Below are 23,733 nucleotides of genomic sequence, written 5' to 3'. Positions count from 1 at the left end.
ATTAAATGCCACTGTCAACCGCTGACAGCAGCATTTAACGCACGCTTCCCATAGTCCCAATGTGGGGAGAAGCGAGTATTCTGACAGCTGTCCTCAGCTTTTAAGCAGTACATGATTTTACTGCCATGCGCTGCTTACAAACATAAATCAGATGCTGGTATCGAAACAGGATGCTGCGAGAGAGCACAGGGACGGTAAGTATAATGGCTTATGCTTTTTTTCTAATGTTTTTTTGTGATGGGGCCATGCATATCAGGATACTAAGATGGAGATGGGGGCCATCGATAACAGGAAAGGGGACGAGGGGGGACCATGTATGCCTGGATTGGGGAGATACATATACCAGGATACGGGATATTAGTACAGAATTGACCACATTTTTTGCCACACCTTTTTTTTTTTTTTTTTCCAATTTCCTCCTCTAAAACCTAGGTGTGTCTTACAGTCCGAAAAATACGGTACATGTGTGGTCAATACAAGGGACTGGCACATGACTTAATTCTTCCAAAGACCTTACAAAGAACCACAGGGATGGAAGAAAGGTGATTCCAGCAGGTAAATCGGAAAGGATTCTTTACAGTTAGACCTGTCAGACTGTGGAATGCCGTACCACAAAAAGCAGTAATGGCAGACACTATAACAGCTTTAAATAATGGTCACTGTGGAATATAGATAATTTAGTGACACAAAATGTATAACTAGTGGAGAAATGTTGAGCTTGATGGACCAAAGACTTTTTTCAACCTATGTAACTATAACTTACTGGGCTGCTTGGTGCAGTTTTGATAACATGCCTGTTTTTGTCTGAAGATGTAGGAGAGCTAAATCATCTGCTGTGTATAATCTGCTCCAACACCCCTGATTACCAGCTTCATGAGTTCACTGTGCATTGTAAGTAAGATGATAATCAGTGGTGGGGGTGGGGTTACCCCGATCTGCCTGGTACAAGAGATGTAGTCATGTAGTGTTAATCTCCTGATGATAATATACTGATTGTATTGAAACTACAGCAAGCTGCTGAGCAATTGACACATCCTTGTAATCAGATGCTCAGTGACTACATTATGTTGTTCTCAGACAAAACAGCAAAAGCTTGCTAACAGATTCCCTTTAATACAGATAAGGAAAAAAAACCCCAAAAACTACATACGTAAATCCTAGTAACTTCATGATATTCCAGTACATATCCTCTAGACGCACAGATTTCCCAAATCCCTCTTTCTGGCTTAATGTCTGGAGGACTGTGGGGAGCTCTTTGAGACCGATATCCATTTTCTGCAATGAGATTGTAGTGTGTGTCAGATACAAGAGAAAAGATTTATCACATATAATAAATACTACATCCATTTGACTACATTTTTCAATACATCAAACGATTTACTCCAAGCTGCACTTCATTAGTCTTCCCAGAAACTCTGCTCAAACCTTGTGGATAATGTGAATGACCTCATTACTTATATGCACACAAAAAGTATCAATATATTGCAGACTTTAATGTAGCCCATATAGTAGAAAAGAAACACAAATTTAGATAACTTAAAGGGGTATTCCCATCTCAAAGATCCTATCCCAATATGTAGTAGGTGTAATAATAATAGTAGCAAATACGTCCAATTAGAAATGTAGCATAGTATTTCTGATTCGCTAGGTCACTTTCCTCGCGTGCAGGCACTGCAGGACCTTCGGTATCCATGGTTACGACCACTAGTAACTAGCTAACTGTCCCTATGTCAGTGGTTGTACCTGGTTGATCGAATAGCTTAGGATAAGTGCTTATCCCAATAGCTATTACGCTTACCGAATAGCTGGCAACAAACAGGCTCTCCACACATGTGTTGTGCCCATCACACAGCTGCGACACATGCGCCAATTATCGGGAGCCCTCCAGGTCCTCATGCAGCTATTTGGATAAGCACTTATCCGAAGCTATTCGATCAACCCTAGTCGTAACCATGGATAACTAAGGTCTTGCAATACCTGCACATGAGGAAAGAGACATAGTGAATCAGAAGAACTATACTACATTTCTAATTTGAGGTATTTGCTAATATTATTACATCCATTACACATTGGGATATGATCTTGGCGATGGGAATACCCCTTTCATGATCTGTATGGGTTGTCTATATAGAGAAAATGTTTTTTACCTTTTTGACCAATTCAACATTTTAGAATCTGACATGTGTCACATGTGGTAATAACCGTAGAATGCTTCTACGTGTCACAGCGATATTGAGATGATTGTTCTTTAATGTAGCATAGTACTTTGTTAGTGGTACATTTAGGATATGATTTTTGCATTTATTTATATCTAACATTTCACAACGTATTAGAAAAAAAGTTTTGAAATAACTAATATTTACCACATCTACTTTACTTTTTCACACAACTTTTCTTTTGTAAGACGTTTTAAAAGTAAAACAAGTTCTTTTTATTTTTCAATGAAAATTTCCAAATCTGCTTTTTAGGGACCACTTCACTTTTGAAGTGACTTTAAGGGAGGCTATATTATCTAAAATGTTGATTTGGCCCCTAATTTTTAATTTTCACAGGGGTAAAAGGCAAAATGGACCACGCAATTTTTGTGCAATTTCTCCTGAGCACGCCAATACCCAACATATGGTTGGAAACGGTTTGGCGTACTGTAGAGCTTGAAAAGGAAGGAAAGCCATTTGATTTTTGGAGTGTAAATTTGGCTGGAATAGATTGCAGGCACGATGTCACATTCGCAGAGTTCATGAAGTGACCAAACAGCAGAAATCCCTATAACCCCTTACTGACAGAGCCAAATTATAATTATAATTGGGAATTATAGTGCTTCAAGAATGCATGCGGACTGGACGACCTCGCAAGCTTGCAGGCGTGCTGTGCCAATGCCTGGTGCCTAGAATCCAAGAAACCTCGATAGACAGGGAGATAAGCTGACATCTAACACGGAAGGACTCCTGGATGGTGTAACAAGCTAACATGGCCGATGAAACGGTTAAACCCTTCCTGTAACCGTCAGGAAGCCATCCTCTTACAGTGAGGTAGCCCAAATCAAATGTCCAACATTCGGAAGGACGCCATCCTCGAGACGTACTTACTCAGAGCACTCCCCACGTTCAGAATATGGAGAACCCATTCAGTTATGTGGACTGGTGCCGAAAGAGATGAGGGAAGAACGATGCCCTCATAACTGTGGGAATACAATACCACCTTGGTAACAAGGGACAGGGATGGCCTGAGGGCAACCTTGCCTTGATGGTAATAAGGGAAAAAGGGCTGAAATAACAGAGCGGCTAGCTCCGAAGACACGTCAGGATGAGGAGATCACAGAGAAAAAAGGGGCGACCTTCCCTGATAGTAAAGTCTGTTCTGATCAAAATGAGTGTACTGTAAGACTCCCAGGATCATTAAGGTCCCAAAGATCTAACGGTATGTGATAGGGAAGAACCACATGTGAAGACTCCCTGCGAGGAAGTCCATATTTGCAGTTTTGTTGCTATAAGACGGAAAAATACTAGTTCCGAAAGCGAGAAAAACCTGACATGGTCAGTGCGGATCTACCAGGATCACTGGGGCCCTTCCTGCTTCCGAAAAGATCTCGGAAGTGGTGGAAGAGGGGTGAAGGAAACTGGTACCATGGAAGGACAAGAGCATGCACTGCGATGGCTTTTGGACTTGGAGGCCAAACCATGAACTTAGAGTACATTGGCGTTCAGTCTGGATGCCATCCGACCTACATCTGGAGTGCTCCAGAGAAGACAGATCTGAAGGAAGGCTTCCGGGTGAATTACCACACACATGAGGCGTACGCCGCCCAGAGTTCTACTCCTGAGATGTGTAGTGCCGAGATCACCAAATGATAGATCGTAGCCCAACAGAGAATGTGAGGTACCTCGGCCATGACGCCTGACTGTGGGTACCTGCTAGATGACTGACGTATGGGACAGACGTGGGGTTGTCCGATTGAAACGGATGAGGTGACCGGCCAGAAGGCAGTGGACCTGCCGTAGAACTAGCCGTACCGTTCGGATCCCCAGAACAATGATCAGGAGAAGAGGACTGGCATCGGTAGTCACTAATAACCATTGAACGGGGAGAAAGGATCTCCCCTGGATGAGGAAGGAGTTCAGAGACTACCCTCTGAAAGCCTGATTGACCTTCAGAAAACGAGAGGAGCGAAGGAAAACGCTTCCATTGTCATCACCATTTTTCCTCAGAACCCTCCTAGCAAATCGAATGGAATGAGGGGATGAGTGAACAAGTGCGCAAGCTCCCTGTTGAAGGGCCACGGCCTTGTCTCAAGGGAGTATCAATAACCTTCTGGAAGATTCCAGAAGGATCATCCTCAAAAAAGGATATCTGCTGGGCTGGAAATGAGGAAAAAAACTTGTCTAAGTTTAGCTGCCAGCCCAGGAGAGAGGGTATAGCAAGAGATATAGACGACTAAGCCCAGGGTTGGAAGAGCGGCTAGAAAGTCGACCAGATAGGGCAGGACGACCACGCCTCTAGGGTGCAAGAGGAACGTGACAGCTGCCATAACCCCTGCGAACACTGGGTGCGGTAGCAAGGCCGAAGGACAAGGTCATGATTTGAAAATGTTGTTCGCGAAAGGGAAAGCGAAGGAATTTTTGAAGAGGGGGAAGGTAAGCATCCCGAATGTCGGTGGATGACAGAAACTCCACCTTTTTCCGTTGAAGTAATGGCTGAGCAGAGGAACTCCATCCGAAGAAGGGGGACCTTGTCAAGCTTGGTAGAAGTTTGAGGTTCAGAGTCGGTCTTACTTTTCTGTCTCCTTTTTGGAACCTAGATCTAGACAGTCCTGGACAACTGATCCACTGCTGGTTGAGTCTATAGGAAATCAAAATAGTTAAGGTTTCTGACCAAGAGACCATTGCTCTAGCAACACATGCGGCGGCTAAGGAAGGGTAGAGTGCTGAACTGGAGGCCGCAAGATGGAACGAACTAGATTTGCTATCTGTCAGTCCGTTGTATTTTTTAATCGATGACCCATCGGGTAGTGATACTGGTAGGTGATACTGGTAGGTATACCACAGGAGATTCTACCCGGTTAATATGCCAAGTGGCAGAATGGGCGGCTGCATGTAGAAGGTTAGGAAAAACCGTCTCTTACTATCGCCGCTCTCTTTTGACGGTAGGAAGATAAAATGATGAACCCTCGATCCACCATCCTCTTAACAGGTTAGTGGAGAGGGATCGTCCGCCTTCTTGCATCATCTGCTAAATAGTGGAGATGCAGAGGGTGTGTTTGGATGCCAAAAAGGGAGCCTCTGCATATCCACAGAGTTAAGGTCCCTGGGTGAACAGGGCTGGTTGTCCGGCGTTAGGCCTGGCTGTAGAAGAGGATACATGGAGCCGACACTCCATGTGCTCGTCTATTGGTGGTGTGGGGAGATCGGTGTCCTTTAAAAGGACCCGTCGCCCTTAAGAATCAGACCAAGCATGGCATCTCATGTCTTAGGTGGGTATACGTGGAGTGGACACCCCGCGTTTGCATATTGGCTGAAAAAAGAATACCGCGCTTGCAGAGGTTTCTGTCCAGTGGATCAATTATCCAGACGTTCCCTGTCCGGGTGAATGGCAAATGCTCTGCTGGGAGTTTAGTCCTCTCATGAGGGACGCTGCGTGACCTAGAGAAGAACCGAAGTCCTCGTCAATCTACAGAGATTGGTTGATGATATAAATAGGCGAATCCATCCTTTTCTGAAGTTCTGGTGAGTCCAGAACCAAGGCAATATCTGATCCATATTCAGAGACTTGTTCTCAGCAAATCATTGGTGAGGGATCACGAAATGAAACTTCCGTTTTCTAGGCGTGTGTATGTTTCTAGACGCCTGTACATTTCTAGAAAACGTGCGGCTCCTGCCAGCAGACACAGCACGGCTATGCAGACACAGCACGCCATTTGGCCGAGCACGTTAGGAGAAGGCACGGAGCAGGTAATATGTGTGGGGGACGGGGCGCATCGCTTTTAATACTATCGTATGTTGCGTAGATTGAAAGCACATGATGTACGGCGGTGAATTGCAGCCGATCCCTTAGGAGCCCCTGGTGTAGTGTGTCAGGATTGCTGACAAGTCACAAAGCCCCATATTGATTTAATCCAATTGGGAATTCACGTAATACTATGGAATAGTTGCATTTATGATTTCATATGCATGACTTAATATAGGTGGTATCTGCCATGCTTCCAGTATGCTCTTTATGCTCTAATTAAAAAAGTGTTTTATTCATGCTGACCGCAATTTTGGTTGTTTGATGAGGCACCTTCGTGTTTATATATGTATGTTTGTATTTTAAAATTTGTAAATAAAAAGTAGTTTGTTTTAATATACCTCAGTGGCACTTCTTGGATCACAGCTTTAATTATCTGGGGTCTTGATATGTTATAATGGTTATATGAAGTGTTGCCCACTCCCCTTTGGGGTTATGGGTTTGGGCGTTGTGCTTACAACCTGAAATACATATGTATAGGAGGCCTATTAGACTCTTCTTATAGCAGGACCTAAAAGGCCACCATACCTTATCATTGCCATGTAAACCACAGCACCCCACGATCATGTTGGGTGGGGGTTGGGTGAAGGGCGATAGGATGAGAAATGCCCAATGCTGTGAAGTGGTTTTAAATGGTTAAGAGGTTGTCTGGTGAAAGCAAGTTATCACCTATCAACAGGACACGTGTTAACTTGTTGATTGGTCAGGGTCCGACTGCCAAGACCCGCAATGATTAGCAAAGCGGAGAACTTTCATCCCAGTTAGAATGATGCGTCGTTGTGCATGTTTGACTGCTGGTCCATTTGTTCCCTATAGATTGCTTAGCGCTGCGTTTGGATAATTCCAGCAACCCCATAAAGAACAAGTAGAGCAGCAGTCAGGTCTCTCACTTACAGCTCCATTTTGTAATAATAATTTAAAAAAATTCCGAAGGGGATGCAAATTCCCCATTCTGCCCATCAGTGCGGATTCCAGCCGTTGGACACTAATCGATCGGCAATTTATTTCCTATCCTGCAGATTGGTCACAACTTAAAACATTACCCCATAAAACAGAAAATAAACCCAACAAAGAAACGGAAGTAAAGAGTGAACACATGCAATAAAAAATATATATATTTTATTGAAAGAATTACAAAAAAATTGTTGAAAAATGAGAACAGTCATGAAGTGTAACATGACCAGGAACACACAGGGTCTTACAGGTATAATACATATTAAACAAGTGTCCAAGAAGGGAAACTGATGCACTCAAGAAAAAACGGAGGATAATGTATTGCAAGCGATATGGTATAGTACAAGAGTAAAATAGTCAAGCAGTTAGGAGACAAGTAAGGGTTTGCTGCACCTCGTTTCCAGCAATGATGCACTTTGCCTTTATATGCTTATGGCTCTTCTAACAGTGTACATTACAACTGAAATCTGGTGGGCAGGTTAGGTTTCTACTACAGTGCCTTTACTCTGTTTAGGATTGTCTCCTGTGTCCTGTGATGTTTAGCATTCTCCATGTAGCCCTTTATGGATACCACCATTATTGGTCTCCTAACTGCTTGATTATTTTCCTCTTGCACTATACCATATCGCTTGCAATACATTGTTATCCTCTGTTTTTTCATGAATGCCAACAGTTTTCCCTTCTTGGACACTTGTTTAATATGTATTATGCCTGTAGACACTGTGTTCCTGGTCATGTGACACTCCATAACTCCTCATTTTTAAACTATTTTTGTAATTTATTCTTTCTATAGAATATATATTTTTTATTGCATGTGTTAGTTCGCTCTTTACTTCCGTTTCTTTGTTGGGTTTATTGTCTGATACGAAGTGCAATTTATTTATGAGACTTTTTCTTTGGTTAACCATAAAACAGAAGTAGAGATTCCAAAAATCAAATTCTATTCATACAATCCAGTTAGAAAATTCAGTACCAGCCACAGACTTCTCAAAGGCCTGCCAAGGATAAGCAGAAGGAACTACCCAAGCAGAGCGCAGGCAGAGCTCATCAAACCAGGACAGCCACACTCCTGGGAAACCCATTTCTGCTTAGAGATGCCTAAAATTTTAGCATTGACAACAAAAAGGAAAAGATAGAGAGAGAAACCGCACAAAATACTCATGATAAGTGTTTTTAGTATCTCGGCTACATACGGGCGGGGAGGTTCACTACCACCAGGAAACAGTTTCTTTTAACTTATAGCGGACAGTTCTCATGGGAATCAAGACTTCTAAACAGCACAGTGCAACTTTAACCACTTGAAGACACAGCTAGCCTTGTGTTAGTATTCAGAAAGTTTGTGTTTCTAATTTACATTCATAAATAAGAGGTGTGTGTGTTATTTGTGCAAGAAATAGAGGGAAAGCAGTTGTCTTCCATTCATACATACCTGTTGGGTTATGATTTTAATAAGAAAATTCAGCAACTCAAAGCATTTTATGAGCTTCTCTTGGTCAACTTTCACTTTAATCTCCTCAATGGTCTGTAGTGTCTGCAGAAAAAGGACATCATTATAATAAAATGTGAAGATCATAGCATCCAATAACATTAAATATTTAACGTCATAAAAAGAATTTGTCTGCTATGGTGGAATTTACAAACTGTCCCCTATGGTGGTACTATATGCAACCAGCTATAATCTGTGGGGAAACCTTGTAGTCTGTATTCAATTTTAATTCAGTGCCACCATAGGTGAAATTAGGCATCACACTGTCCCCACTTATATACAGAGGCATGTAAAAATCTCATACCTACTTAAAAATGGTACCAATAAAAACGTCAACATGCCAAAAAAACAGGTGCATAAAAGAAAACATTGTGGGTCTCGGACAAAAGAATTACATTTTTTTTGTTTTGTTTTCTTACACGTTTTTCAAATTTGGTATTGCCGTAGTCTCACTGACCTACAAACGCACGATGCCAGGTAATTTTTGTCGGCAAACAAACAACAAAAACAAAACCCAAAAGGCAGAAATGCATTTTTGTCACCGTTTCAGAGCACTGATCACTAGACGCACAAAAATCAAGCACTCATATGGCTCTTAGTAGAGGAAAAGGGAAAAAGTGCAAAATCGCCCAGTCACAAAGGAGTTAAAACTGAATAAATCGACAGATCTAAGAAAACGATGAAAGATTCAAGTTATGGCCCACAAGTGATTCTATACAGGTTTCCCTATAAGCAGGACTGTTGAGTCGGTAAGCCAAAATGAACGACTGACTCTTCAATGTCCCTGACTCCGGCTCCCCAGCACTGGTCACTACTGAGCATGTACATAAAGTGCAGCACAGATTCATCTCAGCTAAACCTCCGACCCCACAGCACTGTCTCACTACTGAGTATGTACATAAAGTGCAGCACAGATTCATCTCACCTAAACCTCTGACTCCCCAGCACTGGTCACTACTGAGCATGTACATAAAGTGCAGCACAGATTCATCTCAGCTAAACCTCCGACCCCACAGCACTGTCTCACTACTGAGTATGTACATAAAGTGCAGCACAGATTCATCTCACCTAAACCTCCGACTCCCCAGCACTGTCACTACTGAGCATGTACATAAAGTGCAGCACAGACTCATCTCACCTAAACCTCCGACTCCCCAGCACTGGTCACTACTGAGCATGTACATAAAGTGCAGCACAGATTCATGTCACCTAAACCTCCGACTCCCCAGCACTGTCACTACTGAGCATGTACATAAAGTGCAGCACAGACTCATCTCACCTAAACCTCCGACTCCCCAGCACTGGTCACTACTGAGCATGTACATAAAGTGCAGCACAGATTCATGTCACCTAAACCTCCGACTCCCCAGCACTGGTCACTACTGAGCATGTACATAAAGTGCAGCACAGATTCATCTCACCTAAACCTCCGACTCCCCAGCACTGTCTCACTACTGAGAATGTACATAAAGTGCAGCACAGATTCATCTCAGCTAAACCTCCGACCCCACAACACTGTCTCACTACTGGGCATGTACATAAAGGGCAGCACACATTCATCTCCCCTAAAAGCCGAGATACATTTATGGGATATTTCATAACTTCCCAAAATTCTTATGAAAACATTTACAGCACATCTTAGACTACATTACTGTACCCAATGTATTATATACGGTATTTTAGGAGTGGGCGTCGGTCCATTTTATATCGACGCCACCAAAATGGACCAGACTCCACAGCCCTGCCAATAAGGGCATGTGCATACCGAGTCTTTCGAATGGAATCTCAAAGTCTTTAAGGAGTTGTTTTTTAGGAGCAGGATTGGTAGTTTCCGCTAGGTTGCTGCTCCCCATTAAAAAAAAAAAAAAAAATCAGTGTGAACACACTCTTATGCAGATGTGTACAAATTTCATGCTGATTTTCGTCTGCAGGAGTTTCGCAATAAAATCTACAAGTACTATATTGGATTTTATTGAGAACTTTAGAGTATGCATTGCAAAGAGTCTACAATGAATTCCACAATTTTTTTTTTAACTGGTTTATGATTCTGATTTTGTCGACACAAAAATTGTGAAAATGTGGAATGAGAGCTATTGTGCAAAGTGGTTGTAGGATAGGGCAAACTACACATCCATGTTCAGCCTATGGAGCCTGTCATTATTACAAGGGGCCAGGAAAAGTGTTCTCAGCGTTCTCGTTATCCACTTTCAATTAGTGTTCAGCTCACTTTAGTATGTCACCACCACCCAGCGAAGATTGCGTTCTGAATCAGTGAAGGAAATCCTCTGCATTCCAGCCAGACACTTGTGAGCTGAGCAGACAACACTTCTTGCAGTGGGCACATAAGCAGCACAATGAAAGGGAAGAGCTTGCCTTAGAAATTAAAAGAATACTATGCTGGGCAGGAATCTCAAATCTGATGTTATCAGAGCTGACACAAAGAAAGGCTAGGCAACTTACAAACACACGTATGTGCAGATAGGCGAGCAAAAAATAAATGCACAACTTGAAGAAAAATATGGCACCATTTAACTTTCCTTAAAAGGGGTATTTTCCCAGCTTCAAGATCATATTGCAATATTTAAAATTTGAGAGGATAGCGGCACACCACTGATGAAAAAATGGAAAAAAGCCTAGGCTTTTCATGTTTTTAATATGGCTTGCTATGCCTGAATAAAGTTTTTTCCATTTTTTCATCAGTGGTGTGCCGCTATCCTTTCAATTTTTCCTGTTTGGCTGTGCTCACTAGACTTGCGAGCACCCACCTGCCTTCTGACTTGGCTCTACCCATTTGGTAGAGCAAAACAATTAAAACATTCCCATCCTGAGGTATAATGCACAGCAATTTATAGGGATTGAAGGTGACGTGTTTTTTTTTTTTCTACATCAATTGAGTGCCAAGGTCTTTATAGATATTACACTACAGATTGGGCTCTTACTTGTGCACCTCCTGCCAGGTGTACCGTGCTCTACTGCTACACATTCACCTTCTGACTTGACTGATCCATCTGAATCAGAAAGCAACATTCTGGTTTTCTTCTTCCTTTTTCTTTATGGATTATGATCTTAGGGAAGTCTTTAACTTCAGCCCTAATAGCCAATTTTAAATCCATGGTGAAATTCGGAGATTGCTCACAAATAGTTTTCTAGATACATTCTGAGCAGAGTTTCTACTGCCATGAGAGGAGTAACGTTTCCCTGGTAAGTGAACATTATTTACTTTTAAGCTTTGTGCTACATATCTTACGCCTTTCCTAGTTAAAAAAAAAAAAAAAAAGGAAAAAAAAGTAACCAATTACCATGGTGAACTTTGATGATGACTCACCACTCAGTCGTTAAGTATGAGTTTCGGATTTTGAGGCTGGATCAAATTACACGACTGTTCTCCACTTGAGGCAGTGGATCTATGATCCACTCTGCTCCTCTGGCTGGCCTTACTGTCACTTCTTCTGTTACTCGTACAACTGCCACTGCTGCACTTACTACGGCACTGCCGCTATGGCGGCTACTCCACAACCCCAGGGAAATGTAGAGCTGGAGCAAACTCTTTGATGTTCAAATCCCACTTTCCAATGAGGGACTGGACAACAGCATCTCCACTCATGTGGATGCTTCCTCCGGACCCTGCGGAAGTGAGGTTACCACTTTCTGGTCAGAAGTCACCGGCGCGCAGGTGCTACGTACGGAAAGTCTATGCTGCTCGATTCAGCATGGACCTGCGGCGGCGCTTCCAAGACTTGACATCAGCACTACAAGCGAGGAGCTGTTTTTCCTGGCGGCTGGGCCAGGACTAGATAAGTGTTCTTCCGTTCCTTTCCACAACTGATTCTTCAGATATAGGTTCCCTCAGGGACAGGAAACCAACCGATACCAGGGAGATGCTCTGCCCTTTAATAAAGAAGGTTCATGTCCTTGATGGGCAGATCCCCTCTTTTGTGTGGTGCAGACATGGGGAAAAAAATAATAATTCCATGACTATGTTAGAACAGATGTGTATACAGCAAAGAGTACCTTAAAACATAACCTTTAATTAAATCAAATAAAACCCCCAATTAGGTATTAGATCAGTTAAAAGCAGGCAATACATATAACATAAAAAATTTATATAAATTCGCGCACAACGATATCAAAGATAAAGTGGATGTAAGTTTAATAGACCAATAAATACATAAACCTGTACACAGACAATGTACAGATATAAGCTTGCACTATTCTCAGAATAAATTCCAACTATAGTAAAGACTTCTAAGCAAAAAATCAAGTTTGTATGGTAATTATACAACACCGTAAGTTAAACCAAATTGATGTTAATGTCATCAGCAGCCCCTTATTTGTATATAAAAGGACTATAGTAACGCTGTATCTGTCTGTAGCAGTGTGTAACAGCTAGAAATAGGACAAAGATACTGAATGCCACGCACTTATTTAAAAATAATAGCACAAAAGGAGTATTTCTATGAACTTTGTTTAGCTGAAAACAAATCCCCCACTGTGGGAATGCAACAATAAGGAGTTAAAAAAAAACAACAACAATGTCCTTTAAAACTTTTGCATGCAAAAAAAAAAAAAAAAATTTTAAAAAGGAAAAACTGGTGATAACAGTCATGATGCAAGAAGCGGCCCCGGCCGGTGGCAAAGCTTCACTAAAAAGGAGGGTAATGAGGCGTACTGCAATCGGATTAAACCGGGTCGGAAATCCGATGCATGTACGCCACTGGTTACCTTAAGCAGAACGCTGATAGTGGATAGACGAGAGGTGCTCCTTCCACGTTGTTCTTGCTGATGTAGATGTCCAGTGTCCTGTGTTGTCTGGAGAGTCCCGGCTGCCCGTAGTAGTGGCTGCACGCAGTGATATCTGCACGTTCACTCTATTGGAACTTCTTTCACTGCATCACGTGACTGGTGATGTCACGGCAGGTCCTGCTCTGTGATCACACACTGTGAGGAGATTGCTATCACTGCGTGCAGCCATTACTACGGGCAGCTGGGACTCTCCAGACAACACAGGACGCTGGACATCTACATCAGCAAGAGCAACGTGGAAGGAGCACCTCTCGTCTATCCACTATCAGCGTTCTGCTTAAGGTAACCAGTGGCGTACATGCATCGGATTTCCAACCCGGTTTAATCCGATTGCAGTACGCCTCATTACCCTCCTTTATAGTGAAGCTTTGCCACCGGCCGGGGCCGCTTCTTGCATCATGACTGTTATCACCAGTTTTTCCTTTTTATAATATATATATTTTTTTGCATGCAAAAGTTTTAAAGGACATTGTTGTTGTTTTTTGTTTTTTTTATTCCTTATTGTTGCATTCCCACAGTGGGGGATTAGTTTTCAGCTAAACAAAGTTCATAGAAATACTCCTTTTGTGCTATTATTTTTAAATAAGTGCGTGGCATTCAGTATCTTTGACCTCTTTCTAGCTGTTACACATTGCTACAGACAGATACAGCGTTACTATAGTCCTTTTATATACAAATAAGGGGCTGCTGGTGACATTAACATCAATTCGGTTTAACTTACGGTGTTGTATAATTACCATACAAACTGTTGATTTTTTGCTTAGGAGTCTTTACTATAGTTGGAATTTATTCTGGGAATAGTGCAAGCTTATATCTGTAGATTGTGTACAGGTTTATGTATTTATTGTTCTATTAAACTTACGTCCACTTTATCTTTGATATCGTTGTGCGCGAATTTATATAAAATTTATATATTACATTTTTTGACAAATGTGGTTGTTGTCTAAATTCGCAGCAATACGAGACCTGTATACTCAGCGCCGCAGTAATTTTTTATAATACATATAACATACATGGTTTCAGATACGACGTAACCAGTGCAAGTAAAAAATGGAGGGAGCTCTTGTCCTGTGTTTGACTGAGGAGATATATATATATATATATATTTATTTAGCATAGTGTCACTGCATGGCCACTTATGTATCTTGCTACCAGTCTTATACTTACCCCAAACGATTGGTATTCCCGAAGAAGCCACTGAAATAGGGCCAAAACGTGTAGGGGAAATGGCTCCGGGTGGGTGACAAAATTAGGCACCACTTAGATACTGCCCTTGTTAAAGCATGAGCTTTCATATGGGGCATGACACGGGAGTTACACATCTCCCCTGTTTTTTTTCTAGTGCAGTGCCTCCATGAACGGGACTCAAGGGCGAGATCGTTTCATTTTTTACTTGCATTGGTTGCGTCTTGGGCACTTTACATGTTACATCTGTGTGAAACCATGTAGGTTAAATGTACTGTCTGCTTTTACCTAATCTAATACCCGATTGGAGTTTTATTTGGTTTAATTAAAGGTCATGTTTTAAGATCATCTTCGCTGTATACACATTAACCCCTTCCAGACCTGTGACGCCACATAGGCGTCATGAAAGTCGGTGCCAATCCGACTTGTGACGCCATGGCAGGATCCCGTTCCTGCCGATCGGGTGAAAGGGTTAACTAAAATTTCACCAGACCTGCAAGGATTGGAGGAGTGGTACTTCAGCCCGGGGGGGGGGGGGGGTGGCATTGCCCCCACGTGGCTACGATTGCTGATTGGCTGATGAAAGTGAAACAGCCAATCAGAGCAATTTGCAATATTTCACCTATGAAACTTGGTGAAATATTATAATCCAGCCATGGCCGATGATGCAATATCATCGGCCATGGCTTGAGACCGTGATATTCCCCTGCCACCGACTGACAAGCGGTTATTGCCGCCGCTGTCAGTCTTTCCTCCCTTCCGTCCTATCCTCCGCTGCTCTCCTACCCCCTCCGCCTGCCCCAGGCCTCCACTCCGCCCCCAACCCCCCATACTTACCGAGTCCCGGTGTCTGTGTCTTCAGCGATGGGCTCCGCCATCTCCCAAAATGGTGGGCACATGCGCAGTGCGCCCACCGAATCTGCCGGCCGGCAGATTCATTCCAGCCACATTTTGATCATTGTGATAGAACCTATCACAGTGATCAAAATAAAAAAAATGGTAAATAAAGCACCCCCCCCCCCCCTTATCACCCCCATAGGTAGGGAAGATAATGAAATAAAGAAAATATATTTATTTTTATTTTTCCACTAGGGTTAGAATTAGGGTTGCAATTAGGCTTAGAATTAGGCTTAGAATTAGGCTTAGAATTAGGCTTAGAATTAGGCTTAGAATTAGGCTTAGAATTAGGCTTAGAATTAGGCTTAGAATTAGGCTTAGAATTAGGCTTAGAATTAGGCTTAGAATTAGGCTTAGAATTAGGCTTAGAATTAGGCTTAGAATTAGGCTTAGAATTAGGCTTAGAATTAGGCTTAGAATTAGGCTTAGAATTAGGCTTAGAATTAGGCTTAGAATTAGGCTTAGAATTAGGCTTAGAATTAGGCTTAGAATTAGGCTTAGAATTAGGCTTAGAATTAGGCTTAGAATTAGGCTTAGAATTAGGCTTAGAATTAGGCTTAGAATTAGGCTTAGAATTAGGCTTAGAATTAGGCTTAGAATTAGGCTTAGAATTAGGCTTAGAATTAGGCTTAGAATTAGGCTTAGAATTAGGCTTAGAATTAGGCTTAGAATTAGGCTTAGAATTAGGCTTAGAATTAGGCTTAGAATTAGGCTTAGAATTAGGCTTAGAATTAGGCTTAGAATTAGGCTTAGAATTAGGCTTAGAATTAGGCTTAGAATTAGGCTTAGAATTAGGCTTAGAATTAGGCTTAGAATTAGGCTTAGAATTAGGCTTAGAATTAGGCTTAGAATTAGGCTTAGAATTAGGCTTAGAATTAGGCTTAGAATTAGGCTATGTGCACACGGTGCGGGGATTGGCCGCTGCGGATTTGTGGCAGTTTTCCATCACGTTTACAGTACCATGTAAACCTATGGAAAATCAAATCCGATGTGCCCATGGTGCGGAAAATACAGTGCAGAAACGCTGCATTGTATTTTCCGCAGCATGTCAATTTTTTGTGCGGATTCTGCAGCGTTTTACACCTGTTCCTCAATAGGAATCCGCAGGTGAAATCCGCACAAAAAACACTGGAAATCCGTGGTAAATCTGCAAGTAAAACACAGTTTTACCTGAGGATTTTTCAAAAATGGCGCGGAAAAATCCACACATGAATCCGCAACGTGGGCACATAGCCTTAGGGTTGGAACTAGGGTTAAGATTAGGGTTAGGGGTGTGTTGAGGTTAGGGTTAGGCTTGTGGTTAGGGTTATGGTTAGGGTTGTGTTTAGGGGTTGTTCGGGTTAGGGTTGTGATTACAGTTATGGTTAGATTAGGATTAGGGTTAGGTGTGTGTTAGGGTTAGTGTTGGAGTTAGAATTGAGGGGTTTCCACTGTTTAGGCACATCAGGAGGTCTCAAATCTCGACATGGCGCCACCATTGATTCCAGCCAATCTTGCATTCAAAAAGTCAAATGGTGCTTCCTCCCTTCCGAGCCCCAACGTGTGCCCAAACAGTGGTTTACCCAAACATATGGGGCATAAGCGTACTCAGGAAAAAGTGCACAACAACTTTGGGGGTCTAATTTCTTCTATTACCCTTGGAAAAATACAAAAATTGGGCTAAAAAATTATTTTTGTGGGATAAAAAAATGATTTTTTATTTTCACGGCTCTGCGTTATAAAATTCTGTGAAGCACTTAGGGCTTCAAAGTGCTCACCACACATCTAATTACGTTCCTTGGAGTCTCGAGTTTCCAAAATGGGGTCACTTGTGGTGGGTTTCTACTGTTTAGGTATATCAGGGGCTCTGCAAACACAACGTGATGTCGGCAGACCATTCCATCAAAGTCTGCATTTCAAAACGTCACTACTTCCCTTCCGAGCCCCGACGTGTGCCCAAACAGTGGTTTACCCCCACATATGAGGTATCAGCGTACTCAGGACAAACTGGACAACAACTTTTGGGGTCCAATTATTCCTGTTACCCTTGTGAAAATAAAAAATTGCGGGCTAAAAAATCATTTTGAGATAAAAAATGACGCCCGCAGACCATTCCATCAAAGTCTGCATTCCAAAACATCACTACTTTCCAAGCGTTGCCATGCGCCCAAACGGTGGTTTACTCCCACATATGGGGTATCAGCATACTCAGGACAAAATGGACAACAACTTTTGGGGACCAATTTCTCCTGTTACCTTTGTGAAAATAAAAAATTGCGGGCTAAAAAATAATTTTTGAGGGAAGAAAAATGATTTTTTTAATTTCATGGCTCTGCGTTATAAACTTCTGTGAAGCACTTGTGGGTTCAAAGTGCTCACTATGCATCTAGATAAGCTCCTTGGGGGGAAGTCTAGTTTCCAAAATAGGGAGCTCCAATGTTTAGGCACACAGGGGCTCTCCAAACGCGACATGGTGTCCGCTAACGATTGAAGCTAATTTTTCATTCAAAAAAGTCAAATGGCGCTCCTTCCCTTCCGAGCCTTGCCGTGTGCCCAAACAGTGGTTTACCCCAACATGTGAGGTATCGGTGTACTCAGGAGAAATTGCCCAACAAACTTTAAGATCCATTTTATCCTGTTACCCATGTGAAAACAAAAAAAATTGAGGCTAAAAAATTGTGTGTGTAAAAAAAAAAAAAAAGTACTTTTTAATTTTTACGGATCAATTTGTGAAGCACCTGGGGGTTGACAGTGCTCACTATGCATCTAGTAGATAAGTTCCTTGGGGGTATGAACCTATAAAACAACACGTGGCTATGGAGTAGTAGCAAATATCCAAAGGATGAATTATGACCAAAAAACAGAGGTATCAAGAAAAAATCAGTACAATTTATTAGAATATTAAATACATATCAAAAATACTACATATACAAAATGTATAGACGCATAATGGTGAGTGGGGAAAAAACAACCGAAAGACATCCAGCATATACAGGTGGTGAAAATAATACTGGAGCAGGACACAAACAAATCCGAAAAAGAACCCTGCTGAAACAGCACGCCGGCAGATGCTATATGGCCACAATGAGATTGATCATAGAAATCACATAAATAGAAAGTGCATGGCAGGGTACATAATCAATCCATACGAGTTTGGTCAGTAAATGGGAAATAATCTCTAAGTCTTAGCCAAAAAGACCAAAAGCACATAGTAAACCCAGGTGGTTATAGTATGTATGTACGCCAATCATAATGGTCCAGGATTACCTTGGGACATGTTGTCAAGAAATGACGGCGTGCTGGCAGCAGGGAAAGGCCTCAACGCGCGTTTCACCGTCGTGGCTTCGTCAGGAGGCGTGACTGGTAAGAAGGGGGCTGGGATATATGTAGGAAAGAGTAAGCACTCACAGACGAATCAGCGCACATACCCGTCATGATGTAAAAGTCCGAAGCGGCAGAGGCAGCCGCGCGTCATGGAGTATGGGCGGGAGGACGTACGTCATCACCGCCCATCCCCACGGCAACGCAGCCGACTCACAAAGCCGCCAGGGGCAGTACAGCGCATGTGCGGGTTGCGCACATATCTGGAGGCTCAAAGGAGGAGACGATCATTGCGCTTATAAAGACGTGAACAGGTGAGATCATATACCTGTAATTTATATGCAGGGCATAGGCTCTAAATAAGAGATAGGTCTATCCGGCTATGTTAATGCAGCTTTAAATTCGGTGATATAGCACATATGTCCCACAACAATCCTGACTTGTAACATACAAAGTTTCTAAGATAATAAGGGTTATTCACAATGGTGTATAATATGAACACCATTCATACATATTATTCATATTATACACCATTGTGAATAACCCTTATTATCTTAGAAACTTTGTATGTTACAAGTCAGGATTGTTGTGGGACATATGTGCTATATCACCGAATTTAAAGCTGCATTAACATAGCCGGATAGACCTATCTCTTATTTAGAGCCTATGCCCTGCATATAAATTACAGGTATATGATCTCACCTGTTCACGTCTTAATAAGCGCAATGATCGTCTCCTCCTTTGAGCCTCCAGTTATGTGCGCACCCCGCACATGCGCTGTACTGCCCCTGGCAGCTTTGTGAGTCGGCCGCGTTGCCGTGGGGATGGGCGGTGATGACGTACGTCCTCCCGATCATACTCCATGACGCGCCGCTGCCTCTGCCGCTTCGGACTTTTACATCATGACGGGTATGTGCGCTGATTCGTCTGTGAGTGCTTACTCTTTCCTACATATATCCCAGCCCACTTCTTACCAGTCACGCCTCCTGACGAAGCCACGACGGTGAAACGCACGTCGAGGCCTTTCCCTGATGCCAGCACGCCGTCATTTCCTGCCAACATGTCCCAAGGTAATCCTGGACCATTATGATTGGCGTACATACATACTATAACCACCTGGGTTTACTATGTGCTTTTGGTCTTTTTGGCTAAGACTTAGAGATTATTTCCCATTTACTGACCAAACTCGTATGGATTGATTATGTACCCTGCCATGCACTTTCTATTTATGTGATTTCTAAGATCAATCCCATTGTGGCCATATAGCATCTGCCGGCGTGCTGTTTCAGCAGGGTTCTTTTTCGGATTTGTTTGTGTCCTGCTTCAGTATTACTTTCACCACCTGTATATGCTGGATGTCTTTCGGTTGTTTTTTCCCCACTCACCATTATGCGTCTATACATTTTGTATATGTAGTATTTTTGATATGTATTTGATATTCTAATAAATTGTACTGATTTTTTCTTGATACCTCTATTTGTTGGCGTTGGTTTTTTGGTCATAATTCATCCTTTGGATATTCGCTACTACTCCATAGCCACGAGTTGTTTTATAGGTTCATATGCTTAGGCCTAGAGGTATGCCCTCTGGTGGCCAAGAGGGTACTTTTTGCATAGGTGTTGTAGCTTGACACCCCCCTACACGTTACATGGACTATAAGAAACGAGACAAAACCTGGGTAACACAACTCGGGACGGTGTTTGGTGAGAAACAATTGAGTGATAAGGATACACATGATATAAAAGACTTGAAGCTGAAAATCAGGGATCTTCTCAAAAAAAGAACAAAAATCTGGTGGAACAAGGCTGCCTTAGAGAATTATCTACAAAAATACATTATTCCTAGAGGCTTACGTGTTCAACTTTTTCCCACGTTGGATGTGGAGGATTCTTCCTTCACGTCCAAGTGGGAGGAAACCCTGACTAAATGTTCAAGGACCCAGTTGGAACTACTTGTGGGAGTTGATAAAAGATCTCTTGAGACCCTTGAAAGGGAGATTGAGACCATACGCGAACAGATTCAAAGTGCCGTCTCTGGTGACGAGTGTAAAAAATTTTATTTATCTTTGGAAGAAGAACTCTCTAAATGGGAGTTGGATATACAAAGTAATAAAACCAAAAAATATCTACATGACAGAGGATAATCAACTCAACCGAGTGTATCGGTGGCATCAGAAACAGCCTAGAAAACATTTCAGGTCACAGTCAATTTCTAGTCTTTCCACCACCTCAGAGGGAATTATGTGGAGATCATTTTTTAGACAAAGGACCAGCCTCCACCAGTGGCGGTCTGGTAAAGGGTCCTCATCTTCAACATTCTCTCACACCAGCAATCAAAAAGAAAAAACATTCATACAATATGAGAGACAAGAAAGCCAAGAGATTTTAAAGGTAATCAATTTATCAAAACACTCATTGAGTAAAGGTACCTTCACACTAAGCGACTTTGCAGCGAGAACGACGACAATCCGTGACGTTGCAGCGTCCTGGTTAGCGATCTCGTTGTGTTTGACACGCAGCAGCGATCTGGATCCCGCTGTGATATCGCTGGTCGGAGCTAGAAGTCCAGAACTTTATTTCGTCGCTGATCACCCTCTGTCCATCGCTGGATCGGTGTGTGTGACGCCGACCCAGCGATGTGTTCACTTGTAACCAGGGTAAACATCGGGTTACTAAGTGCAGGGCCGCGCTTAGTAACCCGATATTTTCCCTGGTTACCATTGTAAAAGTTAAAAAAAAAAAAAACCAGTACATACTCACCTTCTGATGTCTGTCACGTCCCCCGGCGTCCACAGGGTTACGCGATGCTGAGAGCTTCCTGCACTGAATGTGTCAGTGCCGGCAGTAACAGCGGTGACGTCACCGCTGTGCTCTACTTTACTGACAGCACTGACACATTCAGTGCAGGAAGCTCTGAGCAGCAGCGTGTAACCCTGTGGACGCCGGGGGATGTGACAGACATCAGAAGGTGAGTATGTAGTGGTTTTTTTTTACTTTTACAATGGTAACCAGGGTAAATATCAGGTTACTAAGCGCGGCCCTGCACTTAGTAACCCAATGTTTACCCTGGTTACCCGGGTGCTGAAGACAGTTTCAACGATGCCGAAGTCGTTCCCCTGATCGTTGGTCGCTGGAGAGAGCTGTCTGTGTGACAGCTCCCCAGCGACCTAAACAGTGACGCTGCAGAGATCGGCTCGTTGTCTATATCGCTGCAGCGTCGCTGAGTGTGACGGTACCTTAAGTCACAACTGGAGGTACTTTCTAAAGGCCTCTCTTTCACCGGTGGAGGGTTCAGATAGTTTTACTCTGATTAAGGATTTGGAATTGTTTCCTAGAAAATTAATTTTTAAAAGAACATTTTGCTCCGAAATCTGACCCCTCCATGTCGCCGACTGAATTACAGGTTCTAAATGATTTGGAATCGTTGGAAGCAGAAAATGTGCAGGCCGAGGCCTCTTCGGCCCCAGTACACCTACATCGGCGATCCGTATCTTTCCACCCTTGCGGGCTGTTTAATTGTTTCTTAACATGACCAACTTGGAATCTGAACTCATTAAATTCATCATGGATTTATTGCAATTCATACTCACCCAAAATTTCTTTGTGTTCAAGGATCGCCCCTTCCTACAGCTCCAGGGCACTGCAATGGGGGCGTCTTGTGCGCCCTCATATGCTAATTTGTTCCTGGGGCTGTGGGAGAGGGATGTGGTCCTTGACACACCCGGTCACAGTTCCATCATCTCGTGGTTATGCTATATCGATGATATTTTCTTCATATGGCAGAGCTCCACGTCGCATTTGGATACTTTTTTTTAACCACCTTAATACCAAAATGCTGAATATTAAACTTACTTGGAAATATAGCCAAAGGTCCATCGATTTCCTGGACTTGGCTATCTCTAAATCGTCAGACGGTATTATTAATACCGATATTTTTCGCAAGAGTACGGCCACCAATGCACTCTTACATTTCACGTCGTCCAACCCTCCTCCAAAGCTTAAAAGCTCTATCCCGGTGGGACAGTTCTTGCGGGCATGTCGTATTTGTTCTGACGATGGTAGCTTTCACAAACAGGCGAAAGATCTTACACGCAGTTTTAGAGATAGGGGCTATAAATATGCAGATATCTATAAGGGTTATTCACGGGCACTGCATTCAGACAGGCCATCTTTGCTGGCGGGACCACCTAAAAGGTCCTTTAAAAAAATGGATCAAGCACCACGATTCATTACTCAGTTTAACTCTAACTGGTCTGAGATTAATAAAATCTTCAGGAAGCACTAGTCGATTCTGCTGACCGATAAAGATCTGTGTGGTCAACTAACCCCCTATCCTCTCATCACCTGGCGTAAATCCCGCACATTAGGTGATATGCTGTGTAGCAGTCACTATGTCCCCTGTTATGACCCCAATGGCGAGGGTCTCAGAGATATCAGCAAGTCTGCGAAGTACACAAATCCAGCTCATAGGGCAGTGGTAACTGGGTTGACCATATATCTACTCCTAACGCCAACACTAGAAGTAGTCGGGGAACATGCCTACGTTGGTCGCTAGATGTCTCGCGCCAGCTGGAGGACTAACTACCCCTAGAAGAGGAAAACAAAGACCTCTCTTGCCTCCAGAGAATAGACCCCAAAAGTTGGATACAAGCCCCCCACAAATAATAACGGTGAGGTAAGAGGAAATGACAAACACAGAGATGAACTAGGTTTAGCAAAGAGAGGCCCACTCACTAATAGCAGAATGTAGTAAGATAACTTATATGGTCAACAAAAACCCTACAAAAATCCACACTGGAGATTCAAGAACCCCCGAACCGTCTAACGGCCCGGGGGGAGAACTCCAGCCTCCCTAGAGCTTCCAGCAAGGATAGGATACAGATTATGTACAAGCTGGACAAAAATGCAAACAAAAACAATAGCAAAAAGCAAGAAAGCAGACTTAGCTTAATCAAGCAGGAACCAGGATCAGTAGACAAGAGCACTACAGATTAGCTCTGATATCAACGTTGCCAGGCATTGAACTGAAGGTCCAGGGAGCTAATATAGCAACACCCCTGACCTAACGACCCAGGTGAGCATACAAGGGATGATAGACATACCCAGAGT

The 23,733-nt window shown here is 42.8% G+C and overlaps 1 protein-coding gene across 2 annotated transcripts in view; it reads right to left on the bottom strand.

Annotated features, from left to right (window-relative positions):
- The window catches only part of MYBBP1A (MYB binding protein 1a), a 121,803-nt gene that overhangs the window by 2,258 nt on the left and 95,812 nt on the right, over positions 1-23,733 (bottom strand). For both annotated transcript variants that reach the window (XM_077296482.1, XM_077296481.1), the window contains exons 25-26: positions 8,384-8,485; positions 1,151-1,275 (exon numbers count right to left, since the gene is read on the bottom strand). In XM_077296482.1, the coding sequence (XP_077152597.1) occupies positions 1,151-1,275; positions 8,384-8,485 (227 nt within the window). The remainder of the gene's footprint in view (positions 1-1,150; positions 1,276-8,383; positions 8,486-23,733) is intronic.

The sequence above is a fragment of the Ranitomeya variabilis genome, chromosome 3 (assembly GCF_051348905.1).
Source record: "Ranitomeya variabilis isolate aRanVar5 chromosome 3, aRanVar5.hap1, whole genome shotgun sequence".
NCBI classification, from domain to species: domain Eukaryota; kingdom Metazoa; phylum Chordata; class Amphibia; order Anura; family Dendrobatidae; genus Ranitomeya; species Ranitomeya variabilis.
This window is presented reverse-complemented; position numbering and strand designations above follow the sequence as displayed.